Consider the following 16,768-nt stretch of genomic DNA (forward strand, 5'->3'; position numbering starts at 1 on the left):
ACAAACGAATAGCTCAACGTGTTGGGGGACTTCATTTTGACTTATCAGTTTGAAGTCTTAACGCATACATTTTATTGTTTCATATAGGAAACTAAAATTAGAAAGCATGATATTGGCTCATGAGAGAAACAATATACATCAATCAAAACAGAGGAAAATATAATAAACACAGGCAAAAAAAAAAAATTAGAAAGATTAATCTTCCAATTTACCCTCCCTGCCCTAGCTTGCTTCTAAGGCAGAGGAAAATTCATATTTTCTTCTCTCAAAGTAAAAAGACAGAGGAAAACGTTTAAAGAAAAAAATGGCTTTTCAAGACTTCGACCAGATTCAACAACGCGTAAATGCAGAGAGAAAACGTAAATTCAGGAAGAGAATCATCTTGGGAGTCGTCTCTGCGCTTGTTGTTGTTGCTGCCATTATTGGAGGTGCTTTTGCTTATGTTACATATGGAAACAAAACTCATGAACAAGCGAAAACTACAAACAACAAAACTAAGGATACCCCCAAGAAAAGCGAGAGCCCGAGCCAGAAACCTCCATCATCCGCTGCACAAACTGTGAAACCTGGCCAGGTCGATAAGATTATCCAAACACTTTGCCATTCAACTCTTTACAAACCAGTTTGCGAGAAAACTCTTAAAAATGGGACAAAGAAAGATACTCCTTTATCTGATCCTAGGAGCCTTTTAAAGTCTGCCATCGTAGCTGTCAATGAAGATCTAGACAGAGTATTCAAAAAGGTCTTGAGCCTGAAAACAGAGAACAAAGATGATAAAGACGCTATAGCGCAGTGCAAGTTGCTTGTGGATGAAGCTAAGGAAGAACTTGGCACCTCTGCGAAAAGAGTCAACGACACTGAGGTTAATAACTTTGCGAAAGCAGTTCCCAATTTGGACAGTTGGCTAAGCGCAGTCATGTCTTATCAAGAGTCATGTGTCGATGGATTTGAAGAAGGGAAACTCAAAACCGAGATACGTAAGAATTTCAATTCTTCTCAAGTTTTGACAAGCAATTCACTCGCGATGATAAAATCTTTAGACGGATACCTTACCTCGGTTCCAAAGGTTAAAGCGCGACATCTTCTTGAATCAAGATCTACAGCTGTAAAAACAGATCATACTACGTATTGGTTAAGCAACACGGAGAGACGAATGTTAAAAGCTGTTGATGTGAAAGCTTTGAAACCTAATGCTACAGTTGCTAAAGATGGCAGTGGAAACTTCACAACCATTAACGCTGCACTTAAAGCCATGCCTGCTAAGTACCAAGGAAGGTACTTAACCGTCTCATAATAATGCTTCATATTTTATAAACAAGGCTTCCAGCTAGGCCTAGGCTTTACGCTTCATATGTTTTTGTAGGTACACCATCTATGTCAAACATGGAGTTTATGATGAATCTGTGATTGTTGACAAAAAGAAAGCTAATGTTACAATGATCGGTGATGGATCTCAGAAGACGATAGTGACGGGAAACAAAAGCCACGCAAAGAAAATTCGAACGTTACTCACAGCAACATTTGGTATAACCCTAATTTTGCTTAAAATATTTCAAAGAGACAACTGAGAGGTGCAATAACCTTATGTGTGCTTGGTTTACATTATAGTGGCACAAGGAGAAGGATTCATGGCACAATCCATGGGGTTCCGGAACACGGCTGGGCCAGAGAGACACCAAGCGGTCGCAATACGTGTCCAATCCGACCGTTCGGTTTTCCTAAACTGTCGATTTGAAGGCTACCAAGACACGTTACACGCATACACGCACCGCCAATATTACAGAAGTTGTGTCATTGTCGGAACAGTCGATTTCATCTTCGGTGATGCGGCCGCTATATTCCAGAACTGTGACATCTTTATCAGAAAAGGTTCACCGGGTCAGAAGAACACGGTGACGGCTCAAGGACGAGTGGATAAGTTTCAGACGACAGGCTTTGTGATTCACAATTGCACAATAGCTCCAAACGAAGATCTGAAACCCGCAAAGGCACAGTTCAAGAGCTACCTTGGCCGGCCGTGGAAAAAACATTCTCGAACCGTCGTGATGGAATCAACAATCGAGGATGTGATCGATCCGGTTGGTTGGTTGAGATGGCAAGAGACGGATTATGCTGTTGATACATTATATTACGCGGAATACAAGAACGACGGTCCAAGCGGAGCAACCGCTTCTAGGGTTAAGTGGCCTGGTTTTAGGGTTATGAAAAAGGAAGAGGCGATGAAATATACGGTAGGACCATTCTTACAAGGGGAATGGATCAATGCGATAGGGTCTCCGGTTAAGTTTGGCCTTTATGAAGCTTGATGCTTGCTATAGACGTAAGGTGGTGACTTCTTTTTGTTTTTCTTTTAATTGATGTTGGTAAATATGATATTGCATCTTGGAGATACAAGATTATAGAACATAAACATAGTTGAGGTAAAACTGAATGTCTTGTCCTAAATATAGATTTCTACTGAAATTTTTTTGACACGAAACAAGTTTTAAGGCGTTATGTGACGGAACGGTATTCCCATTTAATAATAAAAATGGATGCAAATATAACATAACTTGTATTGGTGGTGATGAGATGAGTTCATCACTATTAGTACACACCAATTGAGGGATATAAAATGTTTGAACCATGGATAGCCACAACCTTAGTACATATACAGTAAAATTATCCGTGATCCCAAAAGATGATTGAAGAAATAGCTTAGTACAACACAAACATAAGCAAAAATAAACGTGTGTTGTCGCTTTTTAGTAGCTTTCTCTAAGATATCTCGGATAAGAGAAAGTTGGAACTTCTTCCTCTAAAACCCGGAAACATCTAGCCTGTAGTGTAGTCCAAACCAACAAGCTCATGGATCGCATAGCCGTCAGCCACAGCGGCACATATGGCGTGCGAGCATGGTATACCCAACAAATTATACTCTCGGCAAGTGCATGTCCTTCGCTTTAGATTGACATGGAATGAACGTCGTCTAGAATCGCCCCTCACATCGTACTCAAATGCATCAACACGCTGAGCTGTTAACCCCTCGGAAATCTTTAAGTTTTGGCGAATCCGTTCACGAATCTTTGGAGGAAATGAAGATGTCTCAGCTTTCACAGCCTCTCGCCTCATTCAGTGGCGGACCCAGGAAATTTTTTTAGGTGGGTCAATAATTTTTTTTAAACAGTTGAAAAGGAAAAAAAACAACTTTTTATGTGGTATTGGGGAATCGAACTCGGGTTTGGGATGTCACACTTAGAGGGGAAAACTAACTTGGCTGCAGAATCTTCAAGAGTTTACATGCAAAACTACATATTTCAATAATTTAACCAGGTCAGTTGACCCACCCATTTCCTATGTAGGTCCGCCATTGGCCTCATTACAAACCATGTCAGCAAGGTTGTTCGGATAAACTCCATCAGCGGTATAATGGGAAATTCCCTAGCTTCCTTTAAGACAGAATTAACAGATTTGGCAACATTACACGTCATAATATTGTACCTGTTACCCATGAAATGTGACCGCGCCCAATGGCAAAACCCTATCCCCTCTAGATAGTTTGCACACTCTGGCTCAATCCTACCAATCTCGGCAAAGGCTGCATGAAAATCGTCTACACGATATGCACGTGCAGCTTCGGATACAAGGTCAGCAAGATCACGATTGTCGAAAATAGTGCAAACCTCACGGTGCAAGTGAACCACACACGCCCCATGCGAGGATTTAGGATATACCTACAACAAAACGAAAGTCATGGTTACTTACTTGGATATATTCTCTGGAATCCACATAATGACGCATTACATACACTGAACAGTTATATAGCATTATTATAACTAATCTCCTATTATCAATAACATAATTCACTATTTTGTGCGACAGTGTAAATAACTTGGCAACTCAAACTAGCAACCAATATTTATGACAAGACTTTATAACCAAATACAGAAAAATGTTGATATAAATTAAACTCCATGTCATAATATATCTATAACCAACCAATAACTTTGCTATAGTAACTGATGCAATAAATTCATTATGATAACTTACCCGGCGTATGCCAGCGCAAATTGAGGAATGCCACTCCGAAACAAACGCCAAATTATCACTATCTGGTATGACCGTATTGAGCATGCGGAAAAACCAATCCCAAGCTTCGTCATTTTCTTCGTCAACAATCCCAAACGCCAATGGATATTCCTGAAAGTTAGGATCTTGGCAGCTTGCGATTAGGAGGCAACCCTCGAATCTCCCACGTATAGGAGCTGCATCAAGGATGATGACACGACGCATGGATGCGAACCCACTTAAAGAGAATGAGAATGCTAAGAAGAGGTACTTGAACTTATTAGCTTCCTGATGGAGGTGCGTAACGGTTCCGGTATAAGCCTGACCTAGACAATAGAGGTAAGAAGGAAGTAATGCGAAACTGTTATCAGGCTCACGTGATTCCCACGCTTTCCAGTAAGACACCATCGCCTTGTGATTGTCTAGAAGTTTCTGAAGGTCAATCGCCTGAGCAAACTTTGATTTTTTTAAGCTCCTTAAGAACTTGGTTTTCGCTTGTAAACGGTATGCATTACGATCCTCATCCACAACGGAGCATGTGTGTCTTAGGTTTGCACTCGTAATCTGGTAATTGTCAGAATCTTCTAGCTTGATAATATACACACGCCATGGACACGAATCAGATATCCAGGTCAACGTAGTCAGTTTCTTTCCCCTACGATGGAATTGAAAACGCCTATTCAATGCGTATACAGCAAGTTTGGCTAGGCAATCATGTTTGTTTGTGAAGACATGTCCAACAGATATATCATCGCCTTCGTACTCCACTGCAGCCTGCAAACCTCAATGTCATTGTATTAAAAAAAATCTATAACGCTAAAATTATAGTTCTGTCACAAAATATCATATCGTTAATTATTACGCATATTACATACCTCATGTGCATGTGGTGATCCATATACATCATTTCCATCACCATACTGTTGCCAGTAGTTGAAGCCATAGTCATCATCATCTTCCATCACTTTTTCCTCAAGGATTTGTAACGCATTTGCATCAACTGACTGTTCAACGGACAGTTCGGAGATATACAGTGGAACCTCGCTCGTCTCCTCATGCATAGCCAAGTATATTTCCATAGCTTCGTCGTTTGTAATCGTCACAGGGCAAGTCTGTTTCCATGCGGCGCTACCAACATCCATCCACTCTGGCCATTGAAACGTCAGATACACGTCATGAGAGAGCCCAAACTCATCCCTGATAATCTCTCTACTGCGTACGAGCCCGTTCCCTTGACGAATTTTTAGTTTTTTCACAGCATCTCTTGTATTGACTATGAAAATCCAACCGCAATTTGTAGTTACTAGTCATTTCCCTAATTAAACCTGCAACTTTCCTTCAATTTTATGTCTCGCATTAACGTTAATTATACACAAATTAAATTGACCTTAAGGCACAAATTTAATTTAGCTTGCATCATGTATGCCTTAGCTTGATACAACTCATACAAGTTTGGTAGAATCCAATACCAATGTAAAATATTTTATAACGAAAAATAAATGTAAGATATGAATTTTTTTTTGTTTTTTTTTTATAACGTACAAAAATATATTCAACCATATCAGTAATATGATCGGTTCAACTTCAACCGATTGGCTTAATCACCCCATAAACTGTCCCCTTGTAGCAATATTTTCCAAAACCAACTTAGAAGAACATTACAAGAAAACACAACACAAAATATAAAGGAACAAAAACAGGAACATTCACAATAGAAACACCGAGCCATTTTAAATATTCAAGCCATCACTAAACGTTACCCCTGTAGAAGGCAGCCAAAGATTTCCTTTAATGAACTGAGAAACTGTGAAGTTGTTAGCCTGTTCCGAGTTATTAAATACGTGGTAACCAGGCCATTTGACTCGGCTGTTGAGTCCTGAACCAGGCCCGTAGTTCATGAACTCCCCGTAGAAGAGTGTGTCCAACGCAAAGTCAGCGTTCCACTCGAGCCATCCTTCGGGTCTCACAACGTCGCTCATGTTGTTCCTAATGAAAACTGTTCTTGAATATAGCTTCCATGGCCTTCCTAGATACGTCCGTGTCGTATTTAGGTATGGGACCAAGTCTGCGTCCGCCGAGATATTGCTGAACTGAATAGAGAATCCTGAAGTTGAGCAAAATTTAGAATATTTCAAATTTAAAAACTAATGTGGCTTTCACCAATGGTTTAAGAAATTTGATCAGGACATAAGTATGAAAGATTGAGGATGTCTACAAACATAAAAAGAGACTCAAGAAGAGTGCCTAACTAAGTAAAGTACCTGAGGGTTGGTTCATATCTTTACGGCCTTGTGCAGTGATGGTGTTCTTTTGGTTAGGGAGTCCTCTCTTAGCCAAAATTTGACAGTTTTGAAACACAACAGTCCCATCCCCAAATATAAAATCTACTGTTCCCGTGATGGTACACTCACGGTAGAACTGACGCATGGTGTGCGTGTAGAGTGTATCTTGATAACCCCTCATCGCACATCTGTAGAAAACAGAGAGGTCAGAGTCTGACCTAAGTGCTACCGCCTGATGCTTCTCTGGCCCCGCTGTGTTCTGGAACGTTATATCTCTCGCCAAGAATCCTCTTCCGCTTACCGCTGAATTATTTGTGTCACACAATGTTTTAAACCCATCAGCACTATTAAAATATAATTTTTATGAAAACATGCACTAACAACAAAAATAATCTTATGTATTACCGAATGTAGCTGATCGGAAAGTGGTCCAACCGTCGATGAAGTTGCGGTTACCAGAAATAATGGTCACGTCGATGCCATCACCTAACATTACGATGTTCCACTTCTTCTTCTTGATCTCAACATTCTCCAAATATAAACCCTTTTTAATGTATATGACGAAACGTGTCGAGCTATAATCAGGAACTTGCTCAATGGCGTCCATTATCTTTGTGAAGTTGCCTGTCCCATCCAGTGCTACACTAACGTCGTAACTCCTACCGTTTGATTCTAATAGTTTACGATCGTCCGATCTGACCCAGTCTGGGAATTGAAGGCTTTCGTCGTCGTTGGTGTCTCTGAGTGTGCGGCCTGGTGGGTTCTTTGGTCCTTTAGCAATTGGGCCAGGTTTAGAAATAGGCTTGGTAATGGTAGGTTTCTCGTCGGTTTGAACAAGTGGTAACAATTCCCTAAGCATAGAATATAGTTGATCGAGACTGCCTGAAATCATACATTAAAAAACCAATATGAATCAAACCGGACGTAATTAAAAACCGAAAGTGTGAGGTTGATTACAATAATGAATGGAATAAGAAAATGATAAAAAATTACCAGCGATAAGGGATTTGACGAGACCAGTGGTACCGTCGAAGCCTTCCCTACAAGTGTCTTGGTTGGAGAGTGCAGCACTTAACCATGTCCTTGTGTCCGATGCCACGTTCCCTGTTCCATTACCCTTACCTGGTCCCATTCAAAATCATCACACGCATTCTCAGTTCTCTTGATCACTTTGATATACTATTCTTATATTTTAGCACTATCATTCGTTCCTAGTCATATATTCTCACTTATATTTATTGCGCTGAAATCTAAAATTTTGAATCCACGTTCTGTGTCCCTACTACCCACATGCCATTTACTATAATGATTATAGAATTTGCTTTCGTTTCATCAACGAAAGAAAATGCACAATGTTGATGTAACATCATCATCACCTGATATGTATCTAACATTTAAAATTTATATAAACACTCAAACTACGACCACATAAAAAAATTTTTGACTGAAATATACAGTCGAAGAAAGAAAAAATTATTTAATAGATAGCGTTTGGTAATTATTTCATAGACTAAACCGTTCCTATTTTAAATATATAGCCTGCACACATATCAGATGTTTAAGCACTTAAAAAAAAAAAAACCTTTACTTTGTCTAAGCTGAAATAACAAGGAGGATAAATTATACTACTAATATACACGTATAATTCAATAAATTTGGTTAAAATTGTAGCATTAGTTGTATATAATACTAGTATAATAGGATTATATCCGGTCAAAGAACCACCTAATAACCGTATCGCAATCAATTCGTTCCGGCTTTCAAATTAAATGCAGCAAGTGCAATATGAAAATGTCAATGAGATGCCTTACTATATAGAGAGACTATAGTAGCATTTAACACCATGATCCGTGAACGATAATATATTCTATGGTATCAAATCATCATTTATTGGAGTCGTGGAGAATCTAACTAGATAAAGTCCAAACCAGTCGAGTTGTACAGGTGTATATCATGTGTTGCAAGAATATATAGTTACTGCTGTTTTATATGTATTTGTAATGTAAAAGACTTAAATTCCATTAAGGTCTTATACGTCACATTAGTCTCTACCCTTTACCTATATATTCGTATCTCTGATGTGTAATGTGAAAAATATTTTAACCGCTAATCAGAACTTAAGGTGTTCTTTCCTTGTTTAAAAGCGTTAGTTTGAAGTTGAACCAAATATTATGTTGGCGTTTGATCAAAATCATGGCTCTGAACAACTGAGTTTAAAAATCTTTCTTTTTTAGTCGGTTAGAATGGAAAACCAACAAGCTTTACCAAGTAATCGCACTCTTTCTATTAATAGCTAGCAACCGGTTATCACAAACGTCATTTTTTATCCTAGTTTTCATAAACCGGCAAAAAGCATACTATCTATTAGTATTATCTTGTTTCATTGTACTTTGTTAATTTTTCGGTTACTCCAATTTGATTATCATTTTTTCAAATTTCACTAAAGCATGTATTGATATTATCCAACCGTTTTTCAATCTGATAACAATAATTTCGAGACCTCGTGATCAGAAAATTACATTCACAAGTGGAGAGTTAAAAAAGATCATGCATTCAAAGTTTCCAACAATAAAAGAATGCGATAAAGCTCGATTAATGTTGTTAACTATGGAGTTTAAGGCGCGTACCTTTTGGATTCTCAGAAGCAGAAGCAGACCAACTCAACTCCTCTGAAGAAAAGTCAAGCAGATCAAGGCAATCGGAAACCGCATTCTGCAGCCGGCGGTCTCCACTGAAATCCGCAAACTGAGACAAAATCGAACTCACTTGTCTTATTACTTCCACTATTGTGTTTATGGAGCCCACAAACTCGCTCGCCGGAACTTTCAAGTATTCATATTGCATATTCTCCTCTGATGACACACACAGACCCGACATGATCAAGAAGATCAAGAAATACTTCAAGAATGACATTTTTCTTCTCTCTCTGTCTCTTTCGTTTTTTTTTTAAAGCTACCTTAAGTTTGTAGCAATAATATAAATAAAATAACTAGAAAAAGAAAAACAAAAGGTTTGTGTTTTTTTTTTGGATGATATGAAGTTCTTGAGTCAGTGTAACCTATAAAAAGAGGAGGTGTATTAAATTCCAACCACCTCTCTGTCCACTTCTAAACAGTTAGTCTACTAAAAAACTTTAATTGGGGGACTTAACTTCATGATCCCACCCAACGTTTGCGTTCCTTCATCGTTGATATTTTCAATAATATATTTATGATGTATCTTAATGACTTAATTATAACTCAACCGTCCCACACATTCAATGATATTCTCAGCTTCGGTCGTATCGGCACTAGCGCTCTCGGATGCAGCTGTTTCACACATCCACCGCCATATCAATTTTTAATTGTAACTCCACCTGCGTTATTATCTTACGTTTTTAGTTTTCTATTGAATGACGTATTTACTTGTATAAGTTTGCATATGAATAATTGATAGAATCGTAAACAAGTTCATAATTTAGCTAGCTGTCGACTAAGCTAACTCTCTAAAGATATTCCAGGAACACTAGATCAAGGAAATATTTGTTTAATCGATCTGCCATCCAATAGTACGATAAGTTTAGTACTAGTGCCTTGCTTATTTTTGTAACCATGGAAGAAAAAGTCAAGAGACGCTAATAAGGGAGTCAAAGAGTCACGTGACATAGTCACAAGGAAGAAACGGCCATTGGGCCATAAAGAGACACCAAGCCCAATTTCAATATGGGTTTCGTTAGGAGATAAAATTGCAAAATAAAAATAATAATATTATAACGGTTTAAGATGATACAAAAGGTACAGCACTGTAGAATTGTTTTTACTCGGATAATTTTTTTTTATTACCAGATTTTCAAACTTTAAACAAGAAGAATCGACAAGTTTTTGTACAGTAACTATTAGTATTTACTTTTTATCCAGAAGATATTATTACAGTATGGCTCGAGCCATCCTGACGGTCTTATGCTTACGCTCGTGCTCACGTGATGTGATTTCGTTTGACCAGGTGTATTTTGACTGAAACATATACACCATTGTGTCTTAACTGATTTATCGTAGGAGGAACTTATTAAACATCGTATTCAGAGTTTTCAGACAGAGTATCTATCTACTTTACACACAGTACAGATTATCCAAACGACACCGTATCGAGATGGTCCTTCCTGAACAAAACAACGGTGAAGCAAGAACCAAAGACGAGCTGTGTTTCCCGATTAGTTTTGTCTTTTTGATTTTTTCTTCATATCCCTTTCCGTTTTCGCCCCGATTTTTTTCCCCTTCTTCTTCCGAATCGTCGGATTTGTATCCATCGACGTCGCACCTTTTTTTTTTTTCTTTTTAAACTAAGCAAACACACAATAAGCCTCCACTCTCTCTCTCTCCCTCGCAAGATCTGATCCGATTTTACCCTTTTTTCCAATTTTCTCTCAAACCCTAATCTTAAATTCAGATTACGCGTTTTGATATTTTCCTTCTCATACTTGAGTCCCAATTCTGTCTTCTCTGAATTCGATCTGGGCCTTATACAATTTTGTTACTTTCCCCCAAATTCTGGTTTTTTTTTGGTGGCAAGGTTTTCAATAAATGTGGTAGATCGAGAACCAAGGGAGGAGGTGGGGTTAATAGGTGCATGAGGATTTGGTGTTTCTCTTGCTTCACCGACGAAGAAGAAGACGAAAACAGCGGCAGAGTGAAGAAACAATCTTCTTTAGCAACAACGGCCATGGAGAACAACAATAACGGAGATGGCGATTTTGGTGAAAACGAGAGGGTAACAAGAGTCTCAAGTTGGAGGCTGTGTGAGGAGATGCTGGCGAGGGAGGAAGGTGAAGCTGCTGAATTGGAACGCTTATGGACCTCTGAGATTCGGCTACATCAGTTAGTTCAAGGAGAGAGTAGCAATGCTGCGCCTACTGCTGCTGCTGCTGCTGATGAGGATAGTACGATGGAGGAAGCTGATCATGATTCGCATCACAAGCGTGCCAAAGTGTACTCTGGGCTTCCGTGAGTTCTCTAACTCCTTTCTCTTGGCTTCGTTTTCCTTGGAAAGAAGATATTTTTTTTTTTAAAGTGGATCTTGATCAGTGATGCTTAAGTTCAATTACAGTGAGTGCAGGTCGGTTTCGAGGGTATCTTCAGATGCTGGGAATTCTGGTTCGTCAGTGGAGAGAAGTGTTAGTTTTGGCATAGCCTCTTCTTCCCGGTCGGATACTGATATGTTCTGCCAGAATTTCATCTTGAATTATAGTCGTAAAGATGGGAGAAAAGATGATGGAGATGATAACGGTTCTTCAGACGCTGAAGATTTTGAAGTTCATATTGATTTGACTGATGACCTCTTGCATATGGTATGCGTTTTTTTTGTTTGCATTTTGAGTATAACTACCTAGGTTTCCTTTTCTTTGGTTTTAACTTTTTATCTTTTCCTGCAGGTGTTCTCGTTCTTGAATCATGTTGACCTTTGTCGCTCTGCTATGGTATGTCGGCAGTGGAGAGTAGCTAGTGCTCATGAGGATTTCTGGAAGGTCTTGAACTTTGAAAATATCAGGATTTCTATCGAACAATGTAAGTTGTTTTGCATACATATGTTAAAGCTGTCTTTTCTGTTATTTGGCGTTCGAAGAAAATAAACTAAGTCCTTTGTTTAAAAATTCTTGTAAAACATATTAAACAGCTGGTGATTGTGGAAACCTTTAAATAATTTGAGATTTGGAAGATTTCGAGATATTAATATACATTGGATAGAAAATATAACTTCCAGTTGCTTTATTTGCAGTTGAAAGCATGTGTGGTCGCTATCCAAATGCTACCGAAGTGAATGTTTATGGTACTCCTGCTGTTAACGCTCTGGCTATGAAAGCCGCTACCTCTTTGAGGTATCTGTATTATTTAGCCTCAGATATGGTTTCTATAAATTAAGTTACTATATATCCATCGTAATGCTTTTGATCTGTTTCAGGTATCTTGAGGTCTTAACTATAGGAAAGGGTCATATCAGTGAAAACTTTTTCCAGGCATTGGGAGAGTGTAATATGTTGAGGAGTATGACTGTAAATGAGGGTCTTCTGGGAAATGGTGCTCAGGAAATACTCCTGGTTCATGATAGGCTACGCAAACTCAAAATTACGAAATGCCGCGTTATGCGCTTGTCTATTAGGTGAATTTGTTTTTTTAATCAATCATTTTCATTTTTCATTCTTAATCGTTTATATGTATTTCATTCTTAATTAATATTAGTTTCTATCTTTTAGGTGTCCGCAGCTCAGGTCTTTATCATTAAAAAGAAGCAATATGTCACAGGCGATGCTTAACTGTCCACTCCTCCATCATCTTGATATAGCCTCATGCCATAAGCTCTTGGATGCTGCTATCCGTTCAGCGGCCACTTCGTGTCCTCAGTTAGAATCACTAGACGTTTCAAACTGTTCTTGTGTCAGTGATGAAAGTTTGCGTGAAATAGCGCAGGCTTGTGCTAATCTGCATATTCTTAATGCTTCATACTGCCCCAATATATCTCTTGAGGTTGGTCTTATTATCTACCTGCTTCGCTCCCTCCCTTTTTGTTGTCTCTCATTCTCCTATTTTTTCTGACTTGATTGCCCTTTTCTTCTTTAAAGTCAGTACATCTTCCATTGTTGACTGTTCTCAAGCTGCATAGCTGTGAGGGTATAACATCCGCGTCTATGACTTGGATTGCTAATAGTCCTGCGCTAGAGGTCCGTGTTCTACAACCTTTAACTATTTTCTTTTGTTTTTCCACCAACCTCTTTTTGTTTTCCACACCCACATGCATATTGTTCTACAACCTTTTAACGAAGACCACAATATCAGTTGGGTTAACCATATAAAATCTATTGCAGGTTCTGGAGCTTGACAATTGCAATCTGTTGACATCTGTATCTTTGCATCTCTCACGTTTGCAGAGTATAAGCCTAGTCCATTGCCGCAAGTATAGCTCTCATCTTTGGTTTGCTTTCTACCTACAGATTTTATTGTGATTAGTATTCATGTCTTTCTTTTTTATCTCTTGCTATTATTTCACTCATGTATCCGTCTTTGCTGTGTTTAACAGATTTACAGATCTGAACTTGCACAGCACCATGCTTTCATCAATCACTGTTTCAAACTGTCCAGCGCTTCGCCGTATCACAATCACTTCCAACTCCCTTCAAGTATGCACTTAGTTAATCATGATCTTGTTACTCTGCATTTTGATTAGGATTTCTGATCTAATAAACCCGTGAATGTTTCTTCATTTTCTTGCAGCGATTAGCTCTCCAAAAACAGGAGAATTTGACAACATTGGTTCTGCAATGCCATTCCTTGCAAGAAGTGGATCTCTCTGATTGTGAATCATTGTCCAATACTGTTTGTGAAATATTTAGTGATAATGGTGGATGCCCAATGCTGAAATCATTAATTCTTGACAACTGTGAGGTATGATACAGTTTCTTCCTTTATTTTTCTACAGCTATTGCCTGCATTGGATAGCAGAATGATATTTTTACTGGTTCCTAACTGTTTCTATTTTTTTATATATTCTTGTAGAGCTTAACAGCAGTGCGGTTCTGCAATTCATCGTTAGCAAGTCTTTCCCTTGTTGGCTGTCGTGCTGTTACTTCTCTTGAGTTGAAGTGCCCTCGCATAGAGCAGATCTGTTTAGATGGATGTGATCATCTCGAAACTGCATTATTCCAGCCTGTGAGTGTTGCTTTTCTCATATCAAATAGCTAACTTATCTTTAACTAATCGATTTCTTACTTCTCCTTTCTGGCTGTGAATAGGTCGCGCTCCGGTCTCTGAATTTAGGAATATGCCCAAAATTGAGTGTGCTCAATATAGAAGCACCTTATATGGTGTCTCTTGAACTGAAAGGTTGCGGTGTACTGTCTGACGCTATCATTATATGTCCTCTATTGACATCTTTAGATGCGTCTTTCTGCAGGTAATTTATCTGTTTTTTTTTTGTTAATTTCCATTTTCGTGACTGATATCATGGTGCTGCTAATCAAATTACCCCATTACCTTTTTCCAGTCAACTGAGGGATGACTGTCTGTCTGCAACCACTGCTTCCTGCCCACTAATTGAGTCACTGGTGCTAATGTCTTGCCCTTCTATTGGCCCCGATGGCTTGTCTTCCTTGAACGGGCTCCCAAATTTGACTGTTCTTGATTTATCATACACTTTCTTGATGAATTTGGAGCCTGTCTTCAAGTCCTGCATTCAGCTGAAGGTAATTATATTGCTGCATTCTTTGTATATCATCCATTCATGTCTAATCCTATCATAGTATCATATCCTAAAACTTTTGGGCTTTCTTTGACATTTTATTGTTTTAGGTGCTCAAATTACAAGCCTGCAAATATCTCACTGACTCATCACTGGAGCCACTATACAAAGAAGGGGCATTACCGGCACTTGAAGAGCTGGACCTGTCTTATGGAACTCTTTGCCAGACTGCGATAGATGATCTACTTGCATGCTGCACACACTTGACCCATTTGAGCTTGAACGGCTGTGTAAACATGCATGACCTCGACTGGGGTTCAACCAGTGTACAGCTAATTGATTACTTTGGGGTCTATAGTTGTAGTGAGAATACCCAGGAACCAGCTGAAACAGCCAATCGGTTACTGCAAAACCTAAACTGTGTGGGTTGCCCCAACATCAGAAAAGTGTTGATACCACCTGCAGCTTGCTTTTACCATTTATCAACGCTGAACCTTTCGTTATCGGTCAATCTGAAGGAGGTTGATCTCGCCTGTTCCAACCTGGTTTTACTTAATCTAAGGTATGAGGGTTTTGCATTTGCGGTATAACTTATTTTCTTTATCTTCCATTAAATGAGTGGTGTTATTGTATTGCTAATTCCATTTCATTTTAAAATGAATTGTCTAGCAACTGTTGCTCTCTGGAAGTATTGAAGCTTTGCTGTCCAAGATTGGCTAGTCTCTTTCTTCAGGTATGTTTTTTGCCCGATAACTGGTAGCTGTTTATATTGTATTTGTTTGGGTTAAACATGGATATCTGTTCGTAGACAGAATTACTTTTACATATGTTATCACTAAATACATTTTTGGTACCGTTGTCTTTGGTAGTCTTGTAACATGGACGAAGCAGGAGTTGAAGCGGCAATATCAGGATGCAGCTCACTCGAGACATTGGATCTCCGTTTCTGTCCAAAGGTACTAACAATTAATGAGTGTTTACTTCGATGTCAAAACTTAGCAGCTAATTCATTTTGATGTAACAATTAAAATCTTGTTTTGGTGATTAATAGATATCCTCGGTGAGCATGACAAAGTTCCGAACAGTGTGCCCTAGTTTGAAACGCGTCTTCAGCAGTCCGAATCTTTTGCAAGATTAGGGTTTTGCGCCGAATGTTTTATTATATACAACTTTTTTCTGCAGATTATAGAAATAATGTAATGTGTTGTGTTGTGTGGTATTTGGGATGTAAATGGGTCCAAGTCATGAGTTTCAGTAGTGCATATAGGCCTGTGGAGCTCGTACTGTGGCCTCCTTAGTCTGCTTGTGTGATGACACAAACCTAACAACATTAATACTTTTTGGTGTTTGTGATTCATGATAATGTTGCTACTGTTATATGTAGTTCTTCTATTTGCCTCAGCATTAGGCCTTGTAAGCATTGATCCACATGGACTCACAATCCCTATTAAGTTTTCAATCAAGAATTGTTTGTGGATTATTACTTGTACTTAGTACTAGTCTGAAGAGACGATTGGTTCAATTGCAATGCTTTCTTTACTTTTCTGATATCTCCGGCGTTTTTCTCTTATAAAGGGTCAAAACATATAGGGTCAAACTAAGAAAATGGGTGAGTTTTGAGTCTTCTGTATACAGTCGAAGTGTCAAATTGGTTCTAAGCTCAAAGTCTCAAACAGAGCTAAGCATCTAAAAGATACTAAATGAGATTAAAGGACAGAACTAGTAGTTGGAGAATTCGTTGTAACCGTACTTATTATTTCTTGATAGATGCAGAGGCATATGGCTAATGGCTTTGAATTTCTCATAAAAGATCTCTTAATCCATAGAGTGAAGAGAAAACACCACATAACTACCGGTCTCCACTAGAAATCATCATAAAGGGGAGTGATTGATAAGTATTTTAAAAAATAACGAAAACAAAATGTTGAAGATTGCCCAATAGGAAAATATCAAGAGAATATTATTTATGAAGAAAAAAGAAAATAGTAAAAGTTATTATAGAAGAGCATTTTGACCAACAAATGGAAATACATCTTACAAATCCAGGAAAAAAATATACGAAATTGGAAATGCAGAAATCTATCTAGTCAAAGAAAGACTGAAAAATTCAAGATTTAGATTCTACCAGTGTTAAAAGCCTGAATCTAATGATTGGCATACGACTTTGTACCTAACAACTTCAAACCTTTTTTTTTTTTACTTCAAATATCTTAAGTAAATTAACGAGTTTCATC

The 16,768-nt window shown here is 38.4% G+C and overlaps 4 protein-coding genes across 4 annotated transcripts; 2 read left to right on the forward strand and 2 right to left on the reverse strand.

The window, feature by feature from the left end:
• The first annotated feature begins 168 nt into the window (after window positions 1-168).
• LOC104729933 (putative pectinesterase/pectinesterase inhibitor 45) lies at window positions 169-2,499 on the forward strand. The gene is made up of 3 exons (XM_010448965.2): window positions 169-1,275; window positions 1,364-1,524; window positions 1,609-2,499. Exons 1-3 carry the CDS (start codon window positions 305-307, stop codon window positions 2,304-2,306), a joined length of 1,830 nt encoding a protein of 609 aa, XP_010447267.2. The 5' UTR covers window positions 169-304; the 3' UTR covers window positions 2,307-2,499.
• Window positions 2,500-3,296: 797 nt separating this feature from the next.
• Window positions 3,297-5,189, reverse strand: LOC104733156 (uncharacterized). The gene is made up of 3 exons (XM_010452763.2): window positions 4,923-5,189; window positions 4,030-4,821; window positions 3,297-3,713 (listed from the first exon to the last, which is right to left on the reverse strand). The coding sequence occupies exons 1-3, from the start codon at window positions 5,187-5,189 to the stop codon at window positions 3,297-3,299; spliced, it is 1,476 nt and encodes a 491-aa protein (XP_010451065.2).
• A 358-nt stretch (window positions 5,190-5,547) lies between these two features.
• LOC104729934 (putative pectinesterase/pectinesterase inhibitor 44) lies at window positions 5,548-9,509 on the reverse strand. Its single transcript, XM_010448966.3, has 5 exons — window positions 8,957-9,509; window positions 7,323-7,451; window positions 6,735-7,211; window positions 6,309-6,632; window positions 5,548-6,151 (listed from the first exon to the last, which is right to left on the reverse strand). Exons 1-5 carry the CDS (start codon window positions 9,240-9,242, stop codon window positions 5,778-5,780), a joined length of 1,590 nt encoding a protein of 529 aa, XP_010447268.1. The 5' UTR covers window positions 9,243-9,509; the 3' UTR covers window positions 5,548-5,777.
• Window positions 9,510-10,401: 892 nt separating this feature from the next.
• LOC104729935 (F-box/LRR-repeat protein 15) lies at window positions 10,402-16,014 on the forward strand. The gene is made up of 17 exons (XM_010448967.3): window positions 10,402-11,308; window positions 11,412-11,652; window positions 11,737-11,869; window positions 12,081-12,180; window positions 12,264-12,461; window positions 12,556-12,826; window positions 12,922-13,020; window positions 13,165-13,253; window positions 13,377-13,476; window positions 13,571-13,741; window positions 13,853-14,005; window positions 14,089-14,249; window positions 14,340-14,538; window positions 14,645-15,096; window positions 15,204-15,267; window positions 15,404-15,490; window positions 15,586-16,014. The coding sequence occupies exons 1-17, from the start codon at window positions 10,935-10,937 to the stop codon at window positions 15,670-15,672; spliced, it is 2,979 nt and encodes a 992-aa protein (XP_010447269.2). The 5' UTR covers window positions 10,402-10,934; the 3' UTR covers window positions 15,673-16,014.
• Window positions 16,015-16,768: the final 754 nt, after the last annotated feature.

This window comes from Camelina sativa, chromosome 12, assembly GCF_030686135.1.
Source record: "Camelina sativa cultivar CO46 ecotype springtype chromosome 12, ASM3068613v1".
Taxonomy (NCBI): domain Eukaryota; kingdom Viridiplantae; phylum Streptophyta; class Magnoliopsida; order Brassicales; family Brassicaceae; genus Camelina; species Camelina sativa.

What these genes read in the sequence shown, in the direction of transcription:
- LOC104729935 (XM_010448967.3), top strand. Translation starts at nt 10,935, where the DNA reads ATGAGGATTTGGTGTTTCTCTTGCTTCACCGACGAAGAAGAAGACGAA. An exon ending in AAAGCCGCTACCTCTTTGAG is followed by an intron (nt 12,181 to 12,263) that starts GTATCTGTATTA and finishes GATCTGTTTCAG; the next exon opens with GTATCTTGAGGTCTTAACTA. An exon ending in GTTATGCGCTTGTCTATTAG is followed by an intron (nt 12,462 to 12,555) that starts GTGAATTTGTTT and finishes TCTATCTTTTAG; the next exon opens with GTGTCCGCAGCTCAGGTCTT.
- LOC104729933 (XM_010448965.2), top strand. Translation starts at nt 305, where the DNA reads ATGGCTTTTCAAGACTTCGACCAGATTCAACAACGCGTAAATGCAGAG. An exon ending in CCTGCTAAGTACCAAGGAAG is followed by an intron (nt 1,276 to 1,363) that starts GTACTTAACCGT and finishes ATGTTTTTGTAG; the next exon opens with GTACACCATCTATGTCAAAC. An exon ending in GTTACTCACAGCAACATTTG is followed by an intron (nt 1,525 to 1,608) that starts GTATAACCCTAA and finishes TTTACATTATAG; the next exon opens with TGGCACAAGGAGAAGGATTC.
- LOC104733156 (XM_010452763.2), bottom strand. Translation starts at nt 5,189, where the DNA reads ATGGATGTTGGTAGCGCCGCATGGAAACAGACTTGCCCTGTGACGATT. An exon ending in GATCACCACATGCACATGAG is followed by an intron (nt 4,822 to 4,922) that starts GTATGTAATATG and finishes TGAGGTTTGCAG; the next exon opens with GCTGCAGTGGAGTACGAAGG. An exon ending in TTTGCGCTGGCATACGCCGG is followed by an intron (nt 3,714 to 4,029) that starts GTAAGTTATCAT and finishes GTTTTGTTGTAG; the next exon opens with GTATATCCTAAATCCTCGCA.
- LOC104729934 (XM_010448966.3), bottom strand. Translation starts at nt 9,242, where the DNA reads ATGTCATTCTTGAAGTATTTCTTGATCTTCTTGATCATGTCGGGTCTG. An exon ending in TGCTTCTGAGAATCCAAAAG is followed by an intron (nt 7,452 to 8,956) that starts GTACGCGCCTTA and finishes GAATGGGACCAG; the next exon opens with GTAAGGGTAATGGAACAGGG. An exon ending in AGATATGAACCAACCCTCAG is followed by an intron (nt 6,152 to 6,308) that starts GTACTTTACTTA and finishes GCTCAACTTCAG; the next exon opens with GATTCTCTATTCAGTTCAGC.